Here is a 22895-nt window from a genome sequence, read left to right on the forward strand (position 1 = left end):
AAGCTGAAGTTAACCCTTTCCTTTCCAATTCACTTTTGGTCATGATGTTCTATGACAGCAGAAGAAGGCAAATCAAGACAGTTTTGGCTTTTTTTTTTTTTAATTGACTTTTTTATTGTTGTTGTTGTTGTTCGTTTGTTTTCGACGGGCTCCTTTAGAATTCCTGGACTGAAGTAATCTATCTTCCTTGGCCGCAGAAGTGCTGAGACTGCTGTATCATACCCAATTCTAAACTGCTGTTATCTGTGACATTTTCCAGTTTGCAAATACCTTTAAATAACTGCTTTAAGATCAAAGAGTGCCAGAGCTGAAAGAACAAATCATAGAAATCAGGTTCTAAACTCTTCATGAGCTGCAGTAAGTTCACTGCTGTTTCCTTATCAGTTCTTCATACAAATAACCCCTAAAGGATAATTCTAAGAATTAACTGAAACATACATCATACTCCCTACCATTCAGAAAGTACTCAATAAAAGACAGTTTCTCGTTACTGCAAAACTAAAAACACTGCACCATAAGTAGTTTCTCAAGGATTCCTTTTAACCTAAAGGTGAGCCTTAAAACCTAAAGATAATTCAAATAAAAGAATAAAAAGGAAGGGAAGAGTGTGCACTTTACTTTGCTGCACAATCGAAAAAGCCCTTTGTTTCATCCTAGTGTCTCAGACGCAAGCAACTTCCTATGCTTCGCCAGGGAAGAAACCATCCTCTTAACCCCTGCCTCTTCATAAAACAAACCATCCTCTTAATCTTCCTGCCTCTCAGGGAGGCTGCACTTGCAGTCATTTGTCCCTTCTCGGCCGCCTTAGGTTCCCCCCCCCACTCCCACGGCCAACGCACTTCCATTGGTTGAAGGCTCCTATTTGGCGCCTAAGCGAGGAGCTGGTTGCTGGAGCTGGGGGACTCTGAACGCTAGAGGTGCGGGGCCGAAAGCCCAGCGACCGTTTGGCGTGACTTGGCAGTTGACGGGATCACGGGACCGAGGCGCGTCCGTCATGTTCTGCGAAAAAGCTATGGAGCTTGTCCGCGAGTTACACCGTGCGCCGGAAGGGCAGCTGCCGGCCTTCAACGTGAGATGCTGTGGCCAAGGAGGGGCGTGTGGAGGGCCAGGCCTCTGGCCTTGGGGCGGGGCCTCAGGCCTTGGGGCGGGGCCTCTGGCCTTGGGGCAGGGCCTGTGTGGACCCGCCCCAGGCAAGTTAGCGGAGGCTTGCAGGGGATTCTTCTCACCCCTCAGTCGCTGGGCTCCCATTACCGCCCTACTAGATTCCGAGATAGGAAACAAAAAGCTTGAAACTGGGCCAAACATTGTAGAAAGAAAAAGAAAAGACTCACAATTATGTTACCCATTGATTTGGTGAATTTTGCCCATCTGAGTGCTTCTTGTTTCTGTTTTTTGAGACAAGCCCTCATGTAGTCCAGGCTGACATGGATAAAAATAAAAAAAAATAAAAATAAAAAAGGCCGGGCTTGGTGGTCCGCACACCTTCGATCCCAGCACTCTGGAGGCAGAAGCAGCCGGATCTCAGTTTGAGGCCAGCTTGGTTTACAAAGAGTTTCAGGACACCAAGCACTACACAAAGAAACCCTGTTTTTTGGGTTTTTGTTTTTGTTTGTTTGTTTGCCTGTTTTGTTTTTTTAAAGCGTTTTGCGTCACCTGCATGCAGGTAGTCCATGGATGCCGGAAGAGGATGTGGGGTCCTCTGGAAATGGGGTTACAGGCAGTGGTGAGCTGCAGGACATGAGTGTTGGGAACCCAGTTCCTCTGCAAGAACAGCAATTGCTTTTAGCGGCTGAGCCAGCTCTCCTGCTCCACTTATATCTTTATAGCTAGTCTCTTTAGCATCTTGATACAACCCAAGTAATTCTGGGAGTTGCTGTGAAGCTGTGTCTCAGCAGCAGCCTTTGGAAACCACAGATTTCCTTGCTTGTGGAATATTGGCTTTTTAAGTTTCTGGGTTCAGTCTGCTAAGGGCTGACACTTCTTGTTTTGTTTTTTGTTTTTCAAGACAGGGTTACTCTGTATCACCTTCTCTTTCCTGCACTTGCTTTGTAGACTAGGCTGGCCTCGAACTCACATAGATTCACCTGCCTCTCCGAGTGCTGGGATTACAGGTGTGTTCTACAGCTGAGTTGACACTTGCTCTTGCCCAGTATGATGTATTTAAGACTATTCTTATAGTGGTGTGTTTTTAAAATTTGTGTGTATGAATGTTTTGCATGCATCAATGTATGCGACAGTGTGTATGCCTGGTGCCCATGGAGGTCAGAAGAAAGCAGTGGATTCCCCTAACTGGAGTTACAGATGGTTAGGAATCACCATGTGGGTGCTGGGAATCGAACCTGGGTTCTTGCCTGTGCAAGAGCAATCAGTGCTCGTAACGTCTAAGCCATCTCTTGTAGTGAGAATTCTGGAATTTTGATTTCTTTAAAAACACAGAAATATTATAAGAATATGGAGATATGGAGCAGCTTTGGACTGTCCACAGCAGCTGACTATGATTTGCATCATGCTCTAGCAAGGCATGGTTTTGCCAGCTGCAGATTATTTTCAGTGACTGTGTGACGACTGGAATTCTGGTAACTTTTCAGAGGGTATATAAATGTTAGGGCCTCTGAGGGGCAGAGGTGGTTGTTAGCTCAGGAAGGTTGGTTACAGTTTGTTAATAGTTATGCTCAAAGAAGAAACAAGAAATTAGATTCAGGGATCTCTCTCCTTCTTTCTCCCCTCTTTCTTTCTCTCCTATCTAGTGATAGGGGGTGAAACTGAGGCAGTAAAGGGTGAGAAAAGGAACCCACAATGTAGTAAAAGGCAAGGTACAATCTCTTTAGCCCCTATTGCACTTTTTAAAATGGCTACTGTTTTACCTTTTAAAAATCCACATACTACTATAAAGTTGCCCATTTTAACTTAGTGTATGTTTGAATGTCACTATAATTACATTCATGCTATTGTCAAATCTTCTGTTTCCAAAGCCATTTCATTACTCCAGCAAAAACTTTTGTCATTAATCAGTAGTGCCCAGTTCTCCCTTTCTCACAGCTCCTGATAACCACTTTTTCTCTATTTACTTATGTGGGTGAAGGTATGTGCACAACAGCACAGGTGTGGAGGTCAAGGGACAACTTGAGAAAGTTGTTTCTACCATGTGAGTTACAGGAGGTCATCATTCTTGAAGGCAAGTGCCCTTATATGCTGAGCCATCTCACCTGCTCTCATTTTGGTTTTTTGTTTGTTTGTTTTAAATAATTTGTTTAATTTTATGTGCATTAGTGTGAAGGTGTCAGATCCCTTGGAATTGGGGTTACAGACTGTTGGTAGCTGCCATGTGGATGCTGGGAATTGAACTTAGGTCCTCAGTGCTCTTAACCACGGAGCCATCTCTCCAGTCCCTAATTCTGTTTTTTTTTTTGTTGTTTTGTTTTAAGACAGGTTTTACTACGTGGTCCAGGCTGGCCTCGACTTGAGATACTCCTTCCAATTCCGGAACTGCTTCTAGGCCTCTGCTACAGTGCCTGACTAAATTACTTTTCTGTGCATGAATTTGCCTTGCCAGGTATTCTTGATAAGTACACTACAACTATAGTCCTTGTGTATCTGGTGTCTGGTTTAACATGGAGTTTTCAGGGTCTAGCTATGTTGTAGCATGTGTCAGTACTCATTCCTTATAGCTAAGTGATACTCTACTGGGTGATGTAACACATTTGACTTATCTCTCTGTTGCTGGTCCTCTGTATTATTTTTGCATTTGATTATTTTGAATAATGCTACCAAGAACATTTGTGTAAAGCCAGTGTATGCCTATATCCAATGTACTTTTCAAAAAAAAACCCTTTTATTTATGTTTCTTTTATCTTTTTCTCCCTACTCCACCCCAATCCCTTACAATACCCCAACACCAGGTAGGAGAGAAAAAGGGTTAGTGGAGAGCAGGTTCAGTTCTCTTAGTTGCTTCCTGCTGGGTAGGGTGGTTGGGTTCCTTGGAGCCACTCCAATCCTCATTTCAGGAGATCCCCAACTTCTTGTCTCACAACAGCAACCGGGAGCAGCAAGGGGGAAGCAGCAGCCTTGTTCTTTCTCCGACTCCACACTCTCTGGGCTCTGGCATTTATTCTCTCTCCAAAATCCTTACATTTAAACTGTCTGCAGCTGGCAAAGAGCTGCTCCAAGAGCCCGCATTAAGGCAAATAGTCTGCTGCTGTGGACCATTTGAATCAATCCCACATCCCACGCCTGGGACCAAAACAAAAACATGTTTATATCCACAACATTCCAGGACTTGGGATGCTGAGGTAGGAGGTTTAATGTGAGTTTGAGGTCAGCCTGGGTCACATAGTACTAGCAAGACCCTGTCTCAAGAAAACCAGTTATGGCAACTTAAACATGAGGAATTAAACACAACAAAATTGTGTCTTAAGTTTTTGTGTGTGGGTTGGAGATTTAGCTCCATAATAGAAAGAAAGGAAGAAAATAACAGGGGTTGGAGAGGTGGCTCAGTGGTTAAGAGCACCACCTGCTCTTTCAAAGGACCCAGGTTCAATTCCCAGCACCCACATGGCAGCTCACAACTGTCTGTAACACCAATTCCAAGGAATCTGACACCTTCACACTAATGCACATAAAATTAAAAAAATAAATAAAAATTTAAAAAAAGGGAGAAAGAAAGAAAAAAGTTTACATGGGATTGGATATAATAAACCTAGTAGTAGAATTGCTGGGTCATATGGTAGTTGTGTTTTAACTTTTTCTCATGCCAGGCATAGAGCTGAGGGTCTTAAGTGAGCTAGGAGAATGCTCTACCACAGAGTTGCACCCATGGTCCTTTGTTATTTAAGATAGGCTATCTGTGCAGTGCATAAAGACCTTGAACTCTTTATCCTCCTGCTTGGCATCCTGAGTTCAGGAACTGCTCTGTCCACAGGGCTAGCCCCCTTTATGTTCCTTACCAACATCTGTAGCCATGGAAATATTGTGAAGCCTGGTTTTTTTGGTAAGGTATGTAAATGAAAAATAAATATGGTATAGGTATAGATTGAAATTAATAGGGAATCAGGCTAGAGAGATAGATCAGCGGTTAAGAACAATGGCTGTTCTTCCAAGGGACCCAGGTTCAATTCCCAGCACCTACATGGCAGCTCACAACTGTCTGTAACTCCTGTTCCAGGGCATCTAACGCCCTAACACAGATATACAAGCAGTCAAAACACCAATGTACATAAAATAAAAATAAAATTAAAATTAAAAAAATATTAACAGGGGAATCAATGAATGTTTGTCAAAATCAGTGTGTATATTTCAGGAGGACGGACTCAGACAAGTTCTGGAGGAAATGAAAGCTTTGTATGAACAAAACCAGTCTGATGTGTAAGTTGTGATAATACTGATGCTTTAAAAATACGAAATGAGATGTTAAAATCAGAATCTTGTATCTCCTTGGGGGTGTCATTTTTTTTACTCTGTAAATCTGGGTAACCTTGGTTGTACAAGTGAGCACAGGACTATCACTTGAAGGGTTTCTGCTGTCCTGTGGTTGGGCAGTGCTTCCCATGTTAATACATCTTCATGGTGTATGATGATGTATGAAGAATGAAGATAGACGTAAAACGATGAGAGGGGCAGATGGAGACCACAGTGCAGTTAACACTTGGTGTCCACTCCTTTCCTTTTTTTTCTTTTTTCGTTAACAGATGCCTTAGTGTGTTTGAAGGAGAGGGGTTCACTGAGCTGGAATAGCAATGATTCTGGCAGCATGAGTAGAGTTTATTGAGAACTGGTGTCTCAGTTTGCAGGTCAAGGAAGGGCTATAAATTGAATATTTAAAGCTAGGCGTAGCAATTCATATAGTGGAGAATCTGGACTGTGTGAACACACTTCAGAGGCCGCCATCACATGGTCAGAGTAAAAAGGATGTCGAGAGCTGGATCAAAGCTGAGGTAGTCAGTGTCTTAGTGTTGTCTGTTCACACACACACACACACACACACACACACACACACACACACATACACACACACACCCCGTTGAGATAGGGTTTCTCTGTATAGTTCTGACTGTCCTGAAATTTGCTCTGTAGACCAAGGTGTCCTCAAACTCCGAGATCTGCTTGCCTCTGCCTCCCAAGTGCTGGCTTTAATGCCCAGTGTAGTCTGAGTCTTAGCTAGAGAGGTTTGTGAGTTACGTGGATGTAGAAATTAATACTGAACGATAAGATCTGTGGGCATACAAATTGATAGGAGCACAACACGTGTAGATGACAGAATGAGGAAATGACCCTCAGCAGGGCTGGGGTAAAAGTGAGTCAGGTATTAAGTCTTGAACTCAATTTTACAAAGTTGTTCATTAATCCATTCAACAGACATACACCAAATAAAGTTGCACTAATAATGTCTCTGGCATTTCCAGAGTAAATAACATTAGATTAGATTTCTGTTTATGACCCTTTACTGTTTAGGAGACAGACAGTAAGCGCAAACATGTCACAATGCGGAGATGTCTTCTAAAGGAAGGCCACAGGAGAAAATAATGCTAGAAGACAATATAAAGTCTAATAGAAATTGAGGTATTGAGAGTTTTCTCTAAGGAAAAGAGATCTTAGCTTAGGCTTCAAGAAAAAGTGGGTTTTACTCACTAAAACAGTCAGGGTGAGCAGAGAACATTAAGACAGTGGTCACAACATATGCCAAGGATCAGAAAGAGGCAAGTACTCAGGAAAGTACACTTAAAGACCATTTTGCTTAGCAAGGAAAAGAGGGTATTTGTGTGGGGGGTGGGCAGTCTGTTTTGAAGTCATCCTGGCTGCTCTATTTAACAAGCAGAGAGGAGGGGACACAGTGGGTCATTCAGGTCACTGAAAAAGTGACTTGGACTAACATAAACAGAATAAAAATATATTTTGGAGTTGGCCTATTAGGTCTTGGTTCAGTAAAGGACTGAATTTTCTGTACTCTGTGTAAATTAATGATCCAGAAATTTGTCCCTTACTCTCTTAAATTTTCTCTGGAGAGGTGACCATTGTTACTAGTTTCTGGTTACAATTATTTGTGAGGGACTAGAGAGATGGCACTGGTTAAGAGTACGAGCTGCTCTTGATAATACCTGGGTTTAATTCCCAGAACCCACCTGGCTGCTCACAATGGTCCTGGGGATCTGACACCCTCTTCTGGCCTCGGTGGGAACTCCATGCATGTGGTACAAATGCCATGCATATAAAGTAAAATAAAAATATTATTACATTATTTTAAAATTATTATTATTATGGGTTTTTTGAGATAGGGTTTCTCTTTGTAGCCCTGGCTGTCCTAGAACTCTCTCTGTAGGCCTGTCTCTGCCTCCTAAATTCTGGGATTAATGCCATGTGCCAGTCCAGCTCAAAAAAGAGGATTTTTTTAAATAAATAAAATAGGCCAAGTGAGATGACTCAGTGGACGGAAGTACTTGCTGCTAAGCTTGCTGATTTGAGTTCAAGCCCCAGAACCCATGAGAAAATTAACTCCTTAAGGTTGTCCTCTGATCTCTTCTCCACATCATGACCCATGTGTACATAGAAATAAATGCAATAAAATTTTTAAAATAAATATGAATAGAAGTGAGTCCTTAAACTAATCATGTGTAAATGTAAAAAGTTTTACATATGCATTCTAAATTATTCTGCTATTAAATTTATCTAATCTTTTGAAAAAAGATCTCATTTTTTATTCAATTTTACCTAAAGCTTTCTATCCTGTCTTGTTTCCCAAATTCTGGGATTATAGACATGGTGCCACCATGTATTGTATTAGTTCCTTATAATCCAGGAATTGTATCCTTACAGTGTAAGCAGTTGGAAGGAATGTGGAGAATTCTGTCCTTCATAGAGTGGCAGAAGTATGTAGAATAGCTTTATGTGGTAACGGGAGTAGCTTGGTGCTAGAGCACTTGCCCAGCATATGTGGGGCCCTGGGTTTAATCTCCAGCACCACAAAAACAAAACAACTTAGATATTCAGTGACAAATACAGGGTCTCACTACATCATGTAGACTAGGATGGCCTTGAACTCAGAGACCTTTCTGACTCTGCCTTCTAAGTGCCAGGATTAAAGGTATGCACCATACCCAGTTCTTTTCATCTTTTAATACACCAGTGAAAGCACTGACATGGAGGTAGCTACTCTGCTCTGGTTGACTGCTACTAACTGGAAAGGGACAAAACAAGCATGTCAGTCAGTCATTCTGGTTTTGAAATTTTACCTACACTGGAATATGCATATCTGTTTCTTGCTCCTTACTTGTCCTTATCAGGAATGAAGCCAAGTCAGCTGGACGAGGTGATCTGATACCAACCATCAAATTTCGTCATTGTTCTTTGTTAAGAAATCGACGCTGCACTATAGCATACTTGTAAGTGTCTTGGGTTTTGCTTGGGTGTCAGGTAACCTGGGAGGGTTTTTGATGTAATTAGGTTTCTCAGTGAATAGAAAAGAAACAAATCTTCTGTTGTTTCTTTTTATGTTTTTGTTTTGTTTTTGAGACAGAGTTGTACCCATGTCCTCATGACCAGGCTTGAACTTGATTATGTAGATAGGCTGACCTTGAACTCACAGAGATCTTTCTGCTTTTGCCTCCCAACTGAAATCACACCTGGCTTTCTTTTTTAAGAAGTTTTTAAATTATAAGATAGTACTATAGTCATAAAAAATGAGAATAATATAGCTTGCCCTGTGGAACTTGGTTCTTAGCTCTTAGTGTTGGGCCATATTTACTTCATTGTATTTTGTTTTTATGCTGCACTAATTTGGAGTATCATGGCAGCTCATTACTGAATTCTTAATATTGTTCTTATCTAAGCAGCAAGGCCCTCATTGTCTTTGGAACCACTGCATTTTGTCACATTTGGAGAAATAAACAATGCTTGATGGCATCTGTCAGGTTGAAACAGGGTCTCATTATCTAGTCCTGGCTGGCCCTTGAATTCACAGAGATTCTCCTGCCTCTGCCTGCAAAGTTTTGGGATTAAAGGCAAGTGCCACTGTGGGTCTCCCCTTTTCTTGGGGACTGTTGGCCACCAGTCCATGAGGGCGAGGGGAGCCGAGTCAGTGGGCAGGGTTCCAAAAGCCAGGAATACAATGGCTTCAACTTCTGGGACCAGCTTCAGTAAGGCAGTTTAACTTTATTCGAGGTGAACAAGGGTTATATAGAACTTTGGAGAGTCAGTAGGGATCCCAGGGTGGGTACAGATTACCCAGGGTGGGCATATGCCTCATTCGCATGAAGAGCTATTGTAGGAATCCCAGGTACTTGTTGAGCAGGTTCTTACCATCAGGAGAAAGGAGGTTGAACCTATAATTTTCCTAAAGACTACATGACATTCCTCCAGTAGATGGTGTAGGGATATAGGCTCCTCAGGCAGAGAAAATGAAGCCGTGCTCACAAAGGGAATCCTCCATTTTATGCCTAGCTCAGGGCTTTCCATTCATGATGGACTGTGACCTTAGCAGTAGGGTTTCCCACACACCACTACACCCAGCAGTCTACACAGTTCTTATGCACATTTTTTCCATTGTCCCAAGGATGTTTTCTATTGATGTCCTTCTTTCGGTAGCCAAATTCCATTTAGGTTTTTTTTTGTGAGCCTTGAGTCTTCTCATTAGTATGACTTTTGGCCCCTTTTATTCTTATATCATCTAATCCCTTCATATCCTAGGTATGACCGGTTGCTTCGGATTAGAGCTTTGAGGTGGGAGTATGGCAGTGTCTTGCCAAATGCTTTACGATTCCACATGTCTGCTGAAGAAGTAAGTTAGCACTATTCAAATGTATAACAATGCTATTTCTTATTGGTAATAAGTCTTGATTAATCCAGTAACTGAGGCACAGGATACTCCAGATATTGAATTGGAGCCAGATAAACATACAATCTGACTATTCAAGAACTGTCTATCTCAAGCAAGTAGCTCCACCTCTTCCTATACCTAAATTTTCTCCTCTAAAAATGATACAGGTTAGCCAGGCATGGTGGCGCACGCCATGTACTCTGGAAAGCAGAAGCAGGCAGATCTCTGTGCGTTTGAGACCAGCATGCTCTACAAAGTGATTCCAGGACAGCCAAGGCTACACAGCCAAGGCCTGTCTCAAACAACAACAAAAAGATACAGGTTTAGGGGCCAGAGGGATGGCTCTGTGGTTAAGAGTACTGCTTGTTCTTCTAAAGGACCTGATTTAATTCCCAGGACCCACATGGCAGCTCAGAACTGTCTATGTAATTCCAGTTCTAGAGATCTGACAGCCTCACACAGATACACATGCAAGCAGAACACCAATGTACATAAGTTTTAAAAATGATAAAGGCTTGCAAGGACTTCAGACACTAACTGCCTGAAGTTAGACCATACTTCATCTTTCATAAGATCTCCCCTTACTTCAGGTAACATTTACAAGTTTTCATGTCCCATGATTCATATATGTTCAGTACTTCCCCAGAATAAGTCATAAAACTCAAAATCATTCTATTTCAAACTTTAAAGTCTTGAAACCAGATGGATATGAAGCAAAGTGGATACAGATTGGAACCAGCCAGATGAGGCTCACAAGACAAAGGCTGAAAGGGTTGGACACTCTTAAGCTTCTGACATCTTACTTATTTTTGTAAATCAGAGCTTGACACCATCATGACACATTCCATAATGGTACATATAACATTGCCATCCAGGTGTGCTTACACAGCATTGGTGTCTAAGTGATTGGGGTTTTATATTCTAGGGACATGGCCATGCAATTACTAACCCTGTCACTGAGCTCAGTCTTTTCTCCTCCTCTCCCAGGAGGTCACACTGTTAGTGAGGTCCAAAGCCGGTCCACTGATTGTATGGTTTGTAGCCCCTACTTTGTGTTGGTAAGTTAGCATAAACTAACCAGGGTCCACTGTGAGTTCCTCATTAACAAAATACTCTTGATACTTCTGTATCAATGATATTCCTTATCTCTATTTACACAGTGTAAATACAGATTGATTTGTGCGTGTTGAACCAGCCTTTTGTCATTGGGGTGAAGTCAACATGGTCATGATCTAGTTTAACATGTTCTTGTATTCTGACAGTAAGAATTCATTGAGCATTTTCATGTCTATACCCATCAGGGAAATTTGTCTATATTTTTCTTTTTTGTTATATCATTATAGGGTTTTGGTGTCATGGTAATGTTGGCTTTGTACAATGAGTTTGGCATTGTTTCTTTCCTTCTGTTATAGAACAATTTAAAAGTATTTGTGTTAGCTTTTCTTGAAAGGTTTGGTAGAATTTTATAGTGAGCTCATCTAGTTCTGGGCTTTCCTTTGTTGGAAGGCTTTTTATTGTTGCTTCAGTTTCTCTGATTATAATGGATTTGTTTCTTCTTGATTTCTTTTCGGTAGGTCATAAATGCCTAGGAATTTATCCACTTGGAGGGGGCATTGAGTCTATATTATTTTTTGGTTTCAACTTAATTAATTCTGTAACGATCTTTATTATTTCTTGCCTCTTACTGCACTTGGACTATGTAGACTTTTGATTTTTTTAAACCTACTTTATTTGAGGTTCCTTATGTCCCTTTCTCCACCCCAATTCCTTTCAACACCATAACACCAGGTAGGAAAGAAAGATTAGTGGAGAGAGGGGGCATAGTTCTCTTAATTACTTCCTGCTGGTTAGGGTTGTTGGGTTCCTAAATGCCTCTACTACCCCTCAAATACCTGACGCTAGGTAGGAGAGAAAGAAGGTTAGTAGGGACAGGGTAAGTAGACCTCTTTAGACATAGTTCCTTAGGATGATTCTACTCTTCATCATCAGGATTCCAACAGTCCAGCAAACCATCAATCTAGCAATAGCAAAAGCAGCAACCGCAGAATGAATCAGCAGCAGCCTCCTTGAAGTGTTCTCCATAACATTCTCTGTAGGAGTGACTGGAAGGGAAGGGTTGTTCAGTTTCCTGCTGACAAGGATCACATACCCTCTCACAAGGCTATTTATTGCTGAAAAAGATCATATGCCTCTCACTAGGCTGGTATCAGCAATGGCCAAAGCATTCCTGAATCCCACACTTGGGACTACAACAAAACATACCCATAAAACACAACCAAAACTTCCATTACAGGGCTGTTGTTTTCCTAGGACATTGAGGTGCATTGCTAGGCCATTTATTTGAAATCTAAGTTTTCAATGTAAGTGCTTATAGCTACCATCTTTCCTTTTAGAACTGCTTTAGCTGTGTATCAAGGGTTTGGGTAAGTTGTATTCTCACATCATTTGATTCTAGAAAATTTTCTGTTTCCTCCCCAATTTCTTCAAAAGTGTATTATTGAATCTCCAAGTATTTGTGTGGTTTCAGTAGTTTTGTTGATTTCTATTTTTATTGCATTAATTTGATAAGATACAAAAAGCTATTTAGATTCTCTTGTATTTTTTTATTAATAACACTTTATTCACTTTTATTTCACATTGTATCCCCCCATAAGCCCCTCCCTCCTCCCTTGCCGATCCCACCCTCCCTCCACCTTCTTCACGCATGCCCCTCCCCAAGTTCACTGATAGGGGAGGTCCTCTTCTCCTTCCTTCTGATCTTAGTCTATCAGATCACAAAAAATATGGAACACTTCATGAATTTGCGTGTCATCCTTGCACAGGGGCCATGCTAATCTTCTCTGTATCATTCCAATTTTAGTATATGTGCTGCCGAAGCGAGCACTCTCTGGTATTTTTAAATAATTGATTTGGGCCCAGAATGTGATGTCTTCCAGAAGCTTTAAGGGCTGCTGAGAAAAATGTTTATTCATTACCTATTAGATAGATATTCTATGCATATCTGATATGCTCATTTGATCTACAGTGTAATTTGTTTTTTTAAGATTTATTTTATGTATATAAATGGTTTTCCTGAATGTATATATGGACATGTGTGCATTCCTGGTGCCGTTAGAGGTCAACAGAGGGGGCCAGATCCCCTAGAACTGGAATTACAGGTGATTGTGGGCTACCGTGTTGATGCTGGAAACTGAACTCAGGTTCTCTGCAACAGCAACAAAATGAACCATCCCCTACAGTATAATTTAGTAGACCTCAGTAGCAGACCTGAGATTTCTTTGTTAATTATCTGTTTGGATGACAGTAGGGTGCTGAAACCACCTACTACTATTGTTTCAGGCCCTATCTGACATTTTATACATAGCCACCAGTATTTGGCACCTCCGCATATGTTTCTGATTGTTATACCATCTTGTAATTCTATTTTGCCTTGTATTTTTGACATTTTAACTATAATATGTTACAGAGAGACTCTTTCCCAATGACTCTCATGTGTCATTAGGGTTCTAGTGCATCTTGTGTCTGGATATCTTTTTCTACATTTGGGAAATTTTCACTATAGTATCATTGAATAGAATCTCTCAAGCCTTTAAATTTTATCTTAAGTTCTATCCTGTGGATTCTTAGATTTGCTCTCTTAATTGGGTGCCAGAGAGTTCTCTGTCACTGTGTGGTGATGCTTATCTCCATGCTGATGCTTGTAGTATTCCTCTTTCTTCTGCTCCATGGGGGTCTTTTTTTAAAAAAAATTAATTCAGTAAGGTTTTGTTTGTTTGTTTTATTACCATTTCCCCCTACAATATTAGTTTCTTTATTGACATTTTGTTCTAGGTTGCTGACTTTTATCCCTAATTCATCCATTTTGTCACCTTCCCCATGTATTGCTGACTTTTTCTCTTTAAGTTTTGGATTGAATTAATTAATTTGTTTGTATCATTGTAGAAGACATTTATCAGTTTTTACTAGTAAATTACTGAAATCATCATTCTAGTGTTTAGCTATTTCACTGACTTTGAGCTTAGTAGGTGAATTACATAAAGCTTTTTGGAGGAGTCAGTTTGTCTACTTTCTCATATATTTGGATCATTGTCTGGTAACGTATATATCTGTTGGTCTGGATCTCCCTGTTTTATTTGAGGATCTTCTTGAAGGCTTAATCTCCAGTACCCACCATAGAGAGAAAGCAAGTTTCTGTAACAGAAGTAATTAAGAAGCCATACAAGATATAGAAATACAGTTAAAATCAAGTAACAGCACAGAAATGGATCAACAGTGAACACAGAAGTGAAATTGGCAAAGCTACTGTAGAATATAAGACAAAGTTAATTAAATGAGTAACATAAAAGGAAGCAGAGAAAGGAGAGAAATAGAAAAACAAGATTAAATACAAGAAAGGGGAAAGAAGATAAGTGAGAAAACTGTTACTCAAGGAAAAGAGCAAGAAATTAGAGAATAAAAGAAAAAACAAGCCGAGAGGTGGTGACACCTTTAATTCTAGCACTGAAGAAGCAGAGGCAGGCAAATCTCTTGAGAGTTCAAGGCCAGCCTGGTCTACAAAGTGAATCCAGGACAGCTAGTGTTACAAAGAGAAATCTGGCAAAAAAAAAAAGAAAAGAAAAGAAAAGAAAAGAAAGAAAGAAAGAAAAAGAAGATATCTCAATCATGAAAAACTTCCAAAACAAATTGGGCAAGTAAAGAATAAAAATACAAGTATTTAAAGCCAGTAAGGTAAAGTCAAAATGTTCTAAATATTTATAGGCAGTTATTTAAGGGAAAACATCGGGCAAAAAAGAAAAAACAAAAAAAGAGAAACATATATTGCCTCACAGTGAAAATCATCTATTAACCAAAATCAGCGAAACACACACACACACACACACAAACCTTTAAGGCTGAGGGAAGACTGTGCAAGAGGGCACAGATTGTAAGAGCCAGAAGAATCTGCTGTGAGATGGGGAAGCTTCACCCATGATACTTCAGCAATATGGTTGCCTAAATAAGACCTGAACAAGTACAGCACAAGTAGACTGCCATCAAAGATGGGAGGGATCTCATGGGCCTCCACCCATAGACAAAGTACTACAGGAAGGAATTGTCTTTCCCGGGGATGAGGCCCCTAACTGGTTATCCACTCGTTAGCCCTGAAATCACATACATTCAAGTAACTCTAACATAGGCATATTCATATATATATATATAAAACACGTTTATATATGTTTTGTTATATACATGTGTAATACAGAGAGAAATATAAAACAAAAAGAAAAAAGACTATGGTTTTAGGGAGCAAAGAGATTACATAGGAGGAAATGATGAAAAGAAAAAAATTCAATATTTTTTTTTTTGTTGTTTGTTTTGTTTTGAGACAAGGTTTCTCTGTGTAGCCCTGGCTGTCCTGGAACTCATTTTGTAGACTAGATTGGCCTTGATCTCACAGAGATCTGCCTGCCTCTGCCACACAAGTGCTGGGGTTAAATGTGTGTACCACAACCAGGCCAGATGATTTTTTTTTTCCCTCAAAAATAAAGTAAAAATATCCAGGCATGGTATAGAACACATTTAATCCCAGCACTCAGGATGCAGAGAGGCAGGCAGATCTTTGTGAGTTCAAGGCCGGGTTGGTGTATATAGCAGGTTCCAGGAAAGCCAGGATTACTGGGTGAAACTCTGCCTCAAAACACAAACAGGTGGGGTTTTGGTGCATGCCTTTAATCCCAGTACTGGCAGAGGCAGGTGGATCTCAGTGAGTTTGAGGCCATCCTGGTCACTAGTTCCAGGCTAGCCATAGCTACACAGAGAAACCATGTTGAGGGGCGGGGAGGAAGGTAAAAGTAACACTAAATAAAAGTGGGAGGGCATTCAAAAAGAATAAAAGGGTGAGGGGATTTCCTAGGGTTTAAAAGAAAACATAGATGAGGTACTAGAGTACCTGTCTGGTCACTCTTGAGAGTCCTCAGAAATTGAGCCTGCTAGTTCCATGCACAAAGGGCAGGGTCAGCTGAGCTTGAACCTTGTCTTCCCTGTGGTTTTTATATGCTGTTGCTCAGACCATACTGGCTAAGTGTCTGATGTCTGCCAGAGCTGTCTTCACTTTGTTAGCTGTAATAGCTTTGTCAACTTGATACAACCTAAAATACCTGGCAAAAGGTCACTGGGCCAGTGACCTTGTCTGTGGATGATTTTCATAATTAAGTTACCTAATGTGGGAAGATTCAGCCCTACGATATGTTTTTGAAACGGTAATAGGTGCTTTGTGCCTATTTTCTTAAACCTTTGTCAAATGACTGTTTTTATGTTCACAGATGGAGTGGTTCAACCATTATAAAAAGTCTCTGGCTACTTACATGAGGTCACTGGGAGGAGATGAAGGCTTAGACATCACACAGGATGTGAAACCCCCCAAAAGCCTATACATTGAAGTATGTATAATTACTTTAACGTACACATTGTGCTACCTTCTATGAAAGATGAGAATTTACTCTTCTTTTTAAAAAGAAAGAAGAAAGAAAACTTAAGACAAAAGAGCAAGAGGAGATACTGTCTTTAGGATGGATACCTAAAATTTCATCAGTACACCCATATTAATAGTACCACTTTGTCTTTGGTACCATAAATAGAAGGCCAAGAAAAGAAGAAGTTTCTAAAGAGGGAGAGAAATTATACATTGAAACATAAGACATAAAACACAATGTGTAGCTCTGTCAGATTTTAGTTTCAACATAAAAACTTAGAAAAATATCTAACTCTGATTAAGAGCATTGGCTGCTCTTGCAGAGGATTCAGGTTCAATCCCAGCATCTACGTGGTAGCTCGCAGCCATCTATAGCACCAGTCCTAGGAAACCAGTGTCCTCTTCTGCCCACTTGGACACTGTGTACATGTAGTCTATAGATACACATGCAGATAAAACACCTATACATATGAAATGAAATGGGAAAAATTAAAATATTTATGAGACAAGTGGGAACTTTTGGATATTAAATGAGTAATGATATCAGATAGTAGTAGAAGTTTGTTGCTTTTTGTTTTTTGTTTTTGTTGTTTTTTGAGAAAGGGTCTCATGCAGTTCAGGTTTGCCTGGAACATGCCCTATAGCCAAGGATAACCCTTAGTTTGTGATCCTCTTGCTTTCACTCCCAAGTGTTGGGACTGTAGGCATGAACCACCATGCTTTACTTTATGTGTTGTTTTTGTTTGTTTGTTTGGGTTGGTTTGGTTTGGTTTTTCGAGACAGGGTTTCTCTGTGTAGCTTTGGCTGTGCTGGAACTCCCTCTGTGAATTAGGCTGGCCTTGAAGTCACAGAGATTCACCTGGCTCAGTTTCCTGAGTGCTGTGATTAAAGGCATGTGCCACATCCTCCCAGCTCCATGTTTAGTTTTTTGAAAGAATATCAATGTGGGGAAAAAAGAATATTATTGTGTAGAAGTAGGTAATTTAAACCAGGTGTGGTAGTTCATGCCTGTAGTCCCAGCAGCTGGGAGGCTGAGGCAGCATGATTAAGAATTTAAAACCAACCTGGGCTTTAGGAGACCTTGTCTCATAATGGGGATATAGTAATTCTGAAGTGACTGAAAGGAACACACTTGGCTACATGTTGAATTAGCCTTTGTTTTCTAAGTATGGCTAAGATTTTTCCATAAGAAATGCCTGATCTAGAGTGCAGCTCAGTGGTAAACCCTACACTTTGCATGCAAAAGGCTCAGCAACAGCACCTCTTCCCCAAAGCCAGTCTTTTCAAAGGAGTAAATTATAGCAGAGGAGATTTTCCTCTAATAGGATTTCTCACACTAAGTTAAAAGCTCTGAGAGTCATTGTAAAACTTCAGATTAATTTTAGGACATGGTAGAAATATCTGGTACTTGCTGCAGGAATTGGTTTTCCTGGAAGTTAGTGATGGTGCAGGAGAGTCCTAACTCTCAGGAGAGTAAACTCCTTCCCAGTTCTCATGAGGTGAAATGCCTCTTTGTTTCCTCAATAGCACTTAGTACTGTTCCTTAAACAATTAGCAGCATGTAATGCATATTTGAGTGCAACTGCATGTCGCTTGACATACATGATGACAATTTGGGGGAGTTGCTTCTCTTCTTATCCTGTGAGATTAGGGGATGAAGCTCAGCTCACCATATTTACACAGCAAGTCCTTTTACCCTCTGAGTCATCCTGCCAGACCAGATAGTTCTTTACCATTGCAGAAGTTTCTGTCAAAGACTTCATTACTTCTCTACCTTCCAACCAAGACCTTCTCTCAGTTTTGATAACCTAGTTGCCTAACAAACAAGGTTAAGATGAAGAACAAACTGGGATGATTAAGAATTATTTACCAATTAAAAGATAATGTAAGTCCAACTCAGGAAGGCAGAGGCAGGAGGATCTCTGTGACTTCAAGGCCTGCCTGGTCTACAAAGGGAGTCCAGGACAGCTAAGGCTACACAAAGAAACCCTGTCTTATTTAAAAAAAAAAAAAAAAAAAAAAAAGGCTGTGCTACTAAGAATTCTCGGAAATGAGTTTGTGTATTGAAGAAACTGGAAGAATCTCTTCCAAAAGTAGGAACTGGCAAACTCAGCTATGTCCTATTCACTTACTGAAATATGGGTGGGATCTACAAAAATGAGACTGGAGTGGATTTAAATGCTATCTATTTAATATTCATGTGATGGATGTTTTCGTTTTGATCACTACCTATAATAATGTAAAACAGATATGATGGGGACAACTATACTCCTAGCTAGTCAGGAACCTATCACAGTAGAATCACTTGAGCTTTAGGGTTAAGACTCACCTAAAAAAACACAGGTGGACCTTATCTTAAAGAGAAAACAGAATTTCAATTTGTTCTTTCAGGTGCGGTGTTTAAAAGACTATGGAGAATTTGAAGTTGAAGATGGTACTTCAATCCTGCTTAAAAAAAATAGTCAGGTATTTTCTGTTGTCATAATCTTTAAACCTTGCTAAGAATGTGTAAATAGGGCAGAGGTAGTGCATGACTTTAATACCAACATTTAGGAGGCAGAGGCAGAGGCAGGTGGTTCTCTGAGTTTGAGACTAGCCTGCTCTACAGATCCAGTTCCAGGATAGCCAGGGCTACACAGAGAAAGCCTGTTTTCAGAGAAAAAAGAATGTTTGTGTGGAAATGCTGGATTTGGTAGCAAAGTGACTATCTGTTTATGACATTCTTCTATATCTCTGCACTTTTTTAAATAATAAGATGAAGCAAATGTATCATATGTCAAGAAAAAGTTAATTCATTTACTAGGCTGCTGCTTATATTTAATACCAAACATTTTCTTGAGTAGTGATTATACTGGGCCTTATTCTAGTTAGTTGACAGATTATTAGGGGACTATTAAAATGTTGAATTTAAGGGTTGGTAATCCCACCAGAGACAGGAGGATCAAAAGTTGAAGACCAACCAAGTACAGTGGTGCTTGTCTATAATCCCAGCACTTTGGGTGGCAGAGGCAGGCAGATCTCTCTGAGTTCCAGGCCAGGCTGGTATATATATCAAGTTCAAAAGAAACCTGGCTAAAAAGGAAATTCCAAGCCATCCCTGGCAACTTAGTGAGCTCTTATCTCAAAATAAAAAGTAAAAAGAGGGTTGGAGTTGTGCCTTGATGGTGGAGCACTTCTCCAGCATACATGAAGCTATAGGTTCATATCCTTAGTACTGAAGAAGCAAAAGAATGTTGGATTAAACTTATGCCTAAACTTATGAAAATATAAGTACTTAATATGTAAGCAGAATAGCTTAATAGGACAAGATTAAGTCTGTCAAGTTGTAAAAGAGCTGAGATTTCATATTAACACAGTTCATTTTTACCCTCTCCCCATTTTCTGAAATCACAGTAAAGGAGGGAAAGGGCCTCATAAGGCCACTCTTTCTTCATTGCCTGCCCTGCCATGTGGATGTTGACCCAGTTGGTATCTCGACCCTAAGTCATGATGTGACTGTTTATGTCCTGGAACAGAATGCTTCTGACTGTCTGGTACTCTGACCCAGGAGGGTGACTGATCTGTTTTAGTGTGCAGCTGTCATTTCCCAAAACTAGGCTTTTAGAACCGATTTTGAAGGTCCCTAAAATCTTTGTTAAATGTTTACTCCCATGTGTCTCCTCCTTACACACTGCATCAAAACCAGACGATAAAGTGCTTTCAAAACCTGTGTTCTGGATGTTCCCCAGGAACCTGCAGTTGCCAAAAGCAAAGCTGTCCTCACATCAAGATGAGTGGAAGTGCTAATTCGATTTGTTGTGGTTTTCTTGAGCTCTGTGATCTGCCCACTGTTTACTGAGGCAGTGAAGCCTGGGTCTGTTCATCTGCTTCTGTGAAGACATGTACACAGCCTAAACAACTTATGTTATTTAAAACCTGTTTTCTGCTGTTTAATGTAAAGGAACTTCTAAAATACCTAACCATGGGCCAGCAAGATGGCACAGCGAGCAGAAGTGCCAGCACACAGGCCCAATTATCTGAGTTCAATCCCTGAATCCCATGAAGTAGCAGGAAAGAACCAACTCCTAAGAGTTGCCTTCTGACCTTTGCATGCATGCTGTGGCCTGTGCATGCCTGTGTCTGCTCATGCACACACTCACAGACATGCATACATACTCATTAATTTAAAATATACATCTGGCCACACCTAAGACTACCCACGTATCTGTGTAGATCATCCACATAGTTCAGACACCTGTGGGTAAATAGTTAACATGTATTCTTTAATACTTATAAGTATGGTGTTAACGTAGCAGTCAAATGTATCAGGAATTTTAACACTTTTAATAATTTTTGAAAATTTTGACGTGTAAGGAGATGGAGAGATGGCACGTTAAGCACATGTCCCTGTGGAGGACCCTAGTCCAAGGTGACCCTGTGCCATCTTCTGTTCCCTGATGGGCACCAGGTATACATGTGGCACACACAGGCAAAACACTCATACATATAAAATAAAAATGAGTAAGTTTTTTTGTTTTGTGTTTTGAGACAGGGTTTCTTTGTGTAGCCTTAGCTGTCCCAGAACTAACTTTGTAGACCAGGCTGGCCTTGAACTCACAGATCCACCTGCCTCTGCCTTCCTGAGTGCTGGGATTTAAGATGTATATCATCAATGCCTGGAGAAACTTTTATAAAAATAAACTTTAGTAGTGTTTAATTAGTAGTGGTATCATTTACTTGGCTAGAACAGCACATTAGTTAATCTTAGCTTTTATCTACACAGCTGTGGAATTTGATAAGATATATAATCAATCAGCTACTGCTTTTTACTGATGCAAAATGTAATTGAACTTTTTCCCTAATCATTTCTCACTCTTTCCCCTCTACTTCCTTTTATTTGCAGCACTTTTTGCCTCGGTGGAAGTGTGAGCAGTTAATCAGACAAGGAATTCTAGAGCATGTGCTGTCCTGACTGTGTCCTGTGGTGATAACAGCAAGGCTCTGCCACATGTGAAGCTAAGTCCAGTTTATATAAATGTCCTTACTGGACCTCCAGAGTGCTTCTTTGATTTTAAGTTTATACACATGCTTTAAGATAACCAAGAGAGCTTGGGGTGTAGCTCGGTGGTAGAGCACTTGCTTAGCATTTGAGAAACCCATCCTTATCACCCCAAAAGACAAGACAACAAAAATCAAAGAGCAAATTATACCTGGAATACTGGCTAGGAACATAATCTGCCAGCTGGTAAGCCTTTGTTATAAGCTGTATCTCTAGGCATTCCATTCCCACAGTAAATGTACTTTTATAAATGAAAATAAAGTCTTCAGTATGAATCTGTTTTCATGATGGGATCACCTGGGTGGCACATCTTCAGTGGGTTTTACAAGTGTATGTTGTGCCTGCCAAGGAGCTGAGTTTCTGAAATACATGTTCCTACACCACTCCCTCAAGTAAAGATGGTAATTTATCATCAACCTATTTGGGAAAGGAAAGGAAGACACCGTAATTTGGAATTTTTTGCAGTGGTTGCTCAAGACTGCCTGTAGGCGAGTTGGTACCAGTGTCATGGCTTTGTTCTAATATGGACGAAAACTATGTATTTTTTCAAAAGTATTGTTTCAAAATATTTATCCAGTGGAAGATGTAAACGTAGACTAGAGTAAGTCCCCAGAAAAGTTATTTTGGCCAAGTGGCGGTTTCAGTAAGTTGAAGGTGAGGTTGAGCCTTCAGGAGCTGTGGGGGGCTGGAGGCTACACTGCTGAACAGGTCAGTTATCCTATGCAGACAGCAGCATCCTTGTTTTTCTGAAGATCAGTCCCAGAGGAAACCTCAGCACTGCTGATGCTCTGCCTCAGCCTCCTGAATGCTAAAATTACAGTCTTGAGCTGCCTCACCCAGCTTCAGCTGTCTTTCTGGTTCTGGATTCTCATTCTTGTTCGTTTGCTTGAGACAGGATCTCTGCAGTTCTGGCTGTCCAGGAACTCGAAGAGATTCACCTGCCTCTACCTCATGAGTGCTGGGATTAAAGATGTGCATCCCTACATCAGTTTAGTTTTGGCTTCTAATTTGATTTCATTTATATAGAGAATATACTTTTAAAACGAAAATAATTGTAAGTATTTTTGAGAATTTCATACAGTGTGTTTTGATCCTTTTCACCTCTCAAATAATTTCCTATAAGGTGTTAGCTATCATGATGATAGAACATACTAGGTATTACTTCAGTCTTCGTAATTTTTTTTTTTTTTTTGAGACTTGTATAAGGCCCCAAACAAGGTTTATCACAGTAAATGTTACAGCTTTATTTACTACTGCTGTGTTTGAGGGTGGATTCGGTTTTTCTATGTTAGCTGATCATGTTGTTAGGCCCTTCACTGTGGTTGCTAATGCACATGTATGTGGAGGCCAGAGACTGAGTTGAGTTGGGTATCTTTCTCAGTTGGTCTTCACTGTGTGTGTTGTTTATCGAGACAGGGTTTCTCTCTGCAGCCTTGGCTGTCCTGGAATTCACTTGTAGACCAGGGTGGTCTCAGACTCACAGAAACCCATCTGCCTCTGCCTCTGCCTCTGCCTCTCGATTGCTGGGATTAAAAGCGTATGCCACAGTCGCCTGGCTTTCACCTTAGTTTTTGAGCCAGGGTCTCTAAGTGAACCTAGAG

At 40.5% G+C, this 22895-nt stretch overlaps 1 protein-coding gene and 1 non-coding gene across 2 annotated transcripts; one reads left to right on the forward strand and one right to left on the reverse strand.

The window, feature by feature from the left end:
• The first annotated feature begins 845 nt into the window (after positions 1–845).
• On the forward strand, positions 846–22317 carry Gins1 (GINS complex subunit 1). Its single transcript, XM_055602630.1, has 7 exons — positions 846–1069; positions 5297–5361; positions 8274–8372; positions 9676–9766; positions 16108–16224; positions 18648–18722; positions 21139–22317. The coding sequence occupies exons 1-7, from the start codon at positions 995–997 to the stop codon at positions 21205–21207; spliced, it is 591 nt and encodes a 196-aa protein (XP_055458605.1). The 5' UTR covers positions 846–994; the 3' UTR covers positions 21208–22317.
• On the reverse strand, positions 12583–12689 carry LOC129673040 (U6 spliceosomal RNA). Its single transcript, XR_008719603.1, has one exon. It is a non-coding gene; the product is annotated as a U6 spliceosomal RNA (small nuclear RNA).
• Positions 22318–22895: the final 578 nt, after the last annotated feature.

Source organism: Psammomys obesus, unplaced genomic scaffold, assembly GCF_907164565.1.
Source record: "Psammomys obesus unplaced genomic scaffold, mPsaObe1.curated_primary_1811, whole genome shotgun sequence".
Taxonomy (NCBI): Eukaryota; Metazoa; Chordata; class Mammalia; order Rodentia; family Muridae; genus Psammomys; species Psammomys obesus.